We start from the raw sequence: 5,341 nt of genomic DNA, 5'->3' as shown, positions 1-5,341 counted from the left end.
AGATGAGGGTAGGAACGTAGATCGACCGGTAAATCGAGAGCTTCGCCTTTTGACTCAGCTCTCTCTTCACCACGACAGATCGGTACAGCGCCTGCTTCACTGCAGACGCTGCACCAATCCGCCTGTCCATCTCCCGCTCCATTTTTCCCTCATTCGTGAACAAGACCCCGAGATACAGCTGCTCAGCCATAGGAAATCCATTCCATGAAGCTCTCTAAGCTGTTCTTGAGCTAATCTGAAGGCCACATGAAGTTTTTGTTGAACATTGATGACATCTGTGCTCTAACTTTATCTCCAATTTATTCAACCTGTGTTGGACCTCTGATGACCTCATTCCTAATCCTGTCCATCCTCGTCCCTCCCATGGAGATCCTCAACATCTTCAGCTCTGCCTCTTCCAGTTCTGGCTTGTCTTTTTGTCCGTCCCACTGTTTTCTCCATCCACTCCATCCTCTTCTTCACACTCCCTGTTTTCCTGGACAGTCGACCCTAAGTACTTCAAGTCCTGCACCTTTGTGACCTCTGACCTCCTTGTAGCCTCACTGTTCCTCCTGCCTCCCTCTCATTCACACACAGGTACTCTGTCTTTCTACGGCTGTCTTTCATCCTTCCTCTTTCAAGTGCATATCTCCACCTCTCCAGGTTCTCTTCCACCTGTTCCCTGTTCTCAATGTCCTCTGCAAACATCACCGTCCACAGGGATTCCTGTCTCACCTCATCTGTAAGTCTGTCCATCACCAGGGCAAAACAAGAATGAATCTGGCCCATTTGGTGATCAGTGCTTTACATTTACACAATCAGCAAATAAAAAGACAGCTTTCAATGCAACAGTTCTTTGAACATTTTGGTGCATGTTATCAATCAGGAATGGGAGCTTCAGCTTACCTCTGGGCCACAGAATAAGCCGACTGAACAGGAAGTGTGTACGGCATGAGCATGTAGGAGGCCACTCTTAACGGCAGCATCCCAGACACCTTGGCGTAGAGGCCGGATCTGTCTTGGCAGGCTTCGCAGAACACTGATGGACACAGCAAGGATAAGTTCTCACACATTGTCAGGGAGGAACTGGAGAACAAAGAACATCTGAGACGATTCAACACCTTTTTTTATCGGGGTTGGCAGAGCGATCTGCTCGTCCAGCCACCAGTGCTTCTCGTGCAGCAGGCGGAGTCTCCGGAGGACCCAGTCTTTGGTCGTCTCCGCAGGCTTGTCGCAGCAGCTCGCAGAGCCATCCGACAGGCCCGGCCCGGGACACGCCAGCGTTAGCAGGTCTACCGGCACAAAGTCAGGACACGTGTCAGGCGAAAAACCCCGATCGGGGCGTGAGCGGATTGTCTGAAAGCGGCAGTGGAGCACTCACTGTTCTCCTCGAGGAAGCGCAGGGCGTCTTTATAACCACTCTGACACATCTCCGCCAGGATCTGGGACCAAAAAAACTCGTTTTTTTCCCCATTTTGGCTTCATTTATGTAACATGGTGGAATTTGTTGTGTGTTTTTCTTCAGCATCAGGTACAAATGAAAGGATAGGTTTGTTTGGTAAAGTAACTATAGAATCTAGATGAATATAACACTGCTGAAACTTTATTTGGGCAACTTCAAAACAAGATCTTGACAGAAATTCCTCCACTTTAGGGCTGCGTACCGAACTTCGGTACTTTCACGGTACCGACCGAAATGCTTCGGTAGTACCGAGTATCAAAATATGCCTCGTCTTCCGGTGCCAGGTTTCGGTGATTGGTGTAAGTAGCTGCGTGTCTTCAGACCGCTTACAAAATGCCAAGGAGATCAAAAGTGTGGCTCCATTTTATAAAGATTGATACCAATAGTGCGAGATGCAATATATGCAAAAAAGACATCTTTGCTAAGGCCGGCAACACGACTAATTTGTAATTCTTCTTCTTCTTCTTGTTTCCAGAAGAAGCCAAAGCTCTCTGCCCTTGAGGAGCTATTTGCTGACGAGGACATGGCAGCTGAATAGTTTCAGCACCACAGAGAAGATTGAGGAAGAGATACAGCGGTGCAACGGTCTGCCATCTACTCCAACCTCGGTGAATCCAGTGACCTGGCGGCGGAATGTGAGGGACACTGTGCCGATGCCGTCAAACCTGGCAACCAGGTATCAGGAGCGGGCTTGTTTGTGTCCTGAGAAAGCAGACGGGTCGATTTTTCTGAATAAAAACTGCTAAGGGAAAAGGTCCTCAGTATGTAGCAGTGAGCATTGGACACGGACTTGTCACTTGTTTGCAACTGTTCTTGTCTACTAACAGTTATTTGTTTATTTTTAGGTAAGAAAACTGCTTGGAATGGAAAGTGAAAAAAGATTTGTACTGTAATGTGTAATGTCATTTTCTTCTTGTTGGAATTGACATAATTTTGGTATCGAATAAAAGTATTGTTCAGGAACCGATATCGAAGTGAAGATTTTGACTGATACCCGGCCCTGATCCACGTACCTTAGGCTCCGGGGGGAACAGAGCCCTGCTGAGGCGATACAAGTTCCCCATGTTCATCTGAATGCTGGTGTTGGTGAACCGCAGCTCGTGGAAGCTGGTGGAGTTGTCCCGAGGACAGATGTCACTTTCGCCGGAGAAGGGGGAGATGGTGATGGTGTTCTTCAGCTCCGACTGTGGCAGGTTATCGCTGATCCCACCGTCGACGTACCTCTGTGCACACAAGGTACATTAATTCAACCTCTAATTTTGTTTCAGCTTTAGTAGTAGGACTATAATTCACGGCTGTACCATGATACTGAGGTCACATGAAGCACAAACCCTATAAAACAAGGGTGTCGGACTCCATTCCTCGGGGGGCGCTGTCCTGCAGGTTTTCGACGTGTTCTTGCTTGTTGCCATGCGTCTGGAGAACTTGATGATTCGGTGAGGAGGTGATTAAACCATTTGAATCAGGTGTGTTGGAACAAAAAACTCTAAAACTCCCAGGACAGCGGAGCCTCGAGGCCTGGAGTCTGACACCCCGACTATAAAACCTCCAAAATCAAACTTCCCTCTACATACACCTCAGTTTGAAACGCATAAAATGTGTAATTTTAGGTTGCCAGATTGTGTTTTTTTTTAGTGAATGTTTCCCATGTTTGCTTGTTCCTCAAGTTAATAATGCTCTTCCAATAAATTCAATGATGAGTCTTTTCTTAGTTTCTGGACTTTTAACTGAGTTGTAATGGGCTTTCCTTTTTGTGTGCTCGTCTCGTTCACGCGACATATTCAGGAGGAAGGAAGGAAAAGAAATCCACAAAAAGGTATCCACAAACCCGGCCCTGCACAGAACTCTAACTCAAAAATAGGACATGGGAAAGCAAACCGGAAAAAAAGACAGAAAACTAACAAAACCCTTAAAGGTAAGCACAAAAAACAAATTATGACAATGTTTTTAGTTTTGATAAGGTTGCCACTCCGACTGATCATGGGTGAAAGCCATTTTTATTTTTCTGCATCTGATGTAGTTATTTGTCTTTAGGGGGACACCCTGGACAGGTCTCCACCCCCTCACAGGGACAAATATTTTATTTATAAGAATATAAACAACAACAGCAACAACAACAAAAAATAAAATAAAATAAACAAGCTTAACAATCTGTGTACGGTTCGTTCTTTGGGGGTTTTTTTCGTTTCAAAATAAAATTGCAAAAAACAAAACGAGCATGTGTTTTTTTTGTTTTTAAAACGAAATTAGAAAAATGGCAATTGCAAAAATTAAAAAGCGGTACGTTTTGTGTTTTTTTTTTTTTTTAACTGCAATGGTTAAACCAAAGACGAGCTTTTATTTTGTTGTTAATTCAACGGGACCTTATGGCGGAACCGGAAATGAAGACCTGAACTCCCGGGAGTCACCAGCAGGTGGCGGTAATGTACACCTTCAGTTTCTTTAAAATCCACCAGAAGAACTTTTTCAGTTAGCGCTTCAGAATCTACCAGTTTAAAAATGGATCCGTTTGTCTTATTTTGAAGGAATCGACGCATTTCACTGAGAGCTGATGATCTTACCGTCAACAAGATTTCTTTCATATTCCAAGGAAGTCATTAAATCAGGACATTACCGCCACCTGCTGGTGACTGCCGGGGGTTCAGGTCTTTATTTCCGGTTCTGCCATAAGGTCCCGTTGAATTAACAACAAAATAAAAGCTCGTCTTTGGTTTAACCATTGCAGTTAAAAAACAAACAAACACAAAACGTACCCCTTTTTTATTTTTGCAATTGCTGTTTTTCTAATTTTATTTTAAAAACAAAAATACAAAAAAAACCACATGCTTGTTTTGTTTTTGCAATTTTATTTTGAAACGAAAAAAACCCCCCAAAGAACGAAATCATACACGGATTCTTAACGCCAAACTGTGTCCTCATTCTCTGTCCAGAATCGTGGCAGTCCGTTTCAGCCATGGCGGCGTAACGTGCGGTCGCGCTCAAAAACTGATGCGTGACTCTAAACGGCGCTCTGAGCCTGCGGGCGCCACAGGCGGCTGAAAGTACACGACGTGCAGGATCCATAGATAACGCTCGCAGACAAAGCCTCGGAGCGTGTAAACAGTCACAACGGATTGATCGGAGCTTTATTTGCATTACTCAGGTGTTTTGTCACAGATGTTTAGCAACACGATCAGGACAGGAGGATCTATTCAGGATTAAATGTTACAAAACGGCCACAAAGATAGTCTTTGTCAGGGATGTGATTTATCTAACTCAGGCTCTGTCAGACTGGATTCTTGTTGCATTCAGATTATGAAATTATAGTTATATATCCATAACTGTTAGACCAATAAACACTGATTCTTTTATTATCATTGCAGTAAAACACTTTTTGGTCAAACCCTGTAAATGTAATATTTGTGAGTTGAGGACAACTATCAGTTACAACTACACCACATTTAAGATCAATATTTACAAAACTGACCGAGTTAGAGCCATTTTTAATTTGACACGAAAAGTGATTATCTCCTGAAGGTCCTTAAAACCTGTCCAGTGGTTCATGAGATGTTTTGCTAACACACAGACGGAGTTGACTCCGAATAGTTATTGGCAAAACATTAAACTAATGTCCCTTTTCCACCGGCCCTAATTCAGAAGTCCGGCTCTACTCGGCTCGGCTTGATAAAGAATGCATCTCGTTCACACCGGCCAGTTTGGTCGGCAGCAGAGGAACGCCTCCTCGTGTTGCGGAGGGCGGGGCCGAAACTTGGCGCAAGTTGTGTAAACAACGGAAGCGCTATGGACAACGTTGGCCCTGTGTTGTTGCTGTTTTTTAAACTTATGGGGATTCTCCTGAGACTTCAGGAAGAGAGGCGCAGTGGAAGAAATGCTCTGGATGCTGCGATTGTTGCGCAGAGT

General features: G+C 44.4%; 1 protein-coding gene across 1 annotated transcript in view; it reads right to left on the bottom strand.

Annotated features, from left to right (window-relative positions):
• Window positions 1-5,341, bottom strand: part of pnpla3 (patatin-like phospholipase domain containing 3) — an 11,609-nt gene that overhangs the window by 3,781 nt on the left and 2,487 nt on the right. The window contains exons 4-7 of the mRNA XM_017403754.3: window positions 2,455-2,664; window positions 1,361-1,421; window positions 1,101-1,271; window positions 886-1,018 (exon numbers count right to left, since the gene is read on the bottom strand). Coding sequence (XP_017259243.1) covers window positions 886-1,018; window positions 1,101-1,271; window positions 1,361-1,421; window positions 2,455-2,664 — 575 coding nt within the window. The remainder of the gene's footprint in view (window positions 1-885; window positions 1,019-1,100; window positions 1,272-1,360; window positions 1,422-2,454; window positions 2,665-5,341) is intronic.

This window comes from Kryptolebias marmoratus, linkage group LG1 (assembly GCF_001649575.2).
Source record: "Kryptolebias marmoratus isolate JLee-2015 linkage group LG1, ASM164957v2, whole genome shotgun sequence".
Taxonomy (NCBI): Eukaryota; Metazoa; Chordata; class Actinopteri; order Cyprinodontiformes; family Rivulidae; genus Kryptolebias; species Kryptolebias marmoratus.
This window is presented reverse-complemented; position numbering and strand designations above follow the sequence as displayed.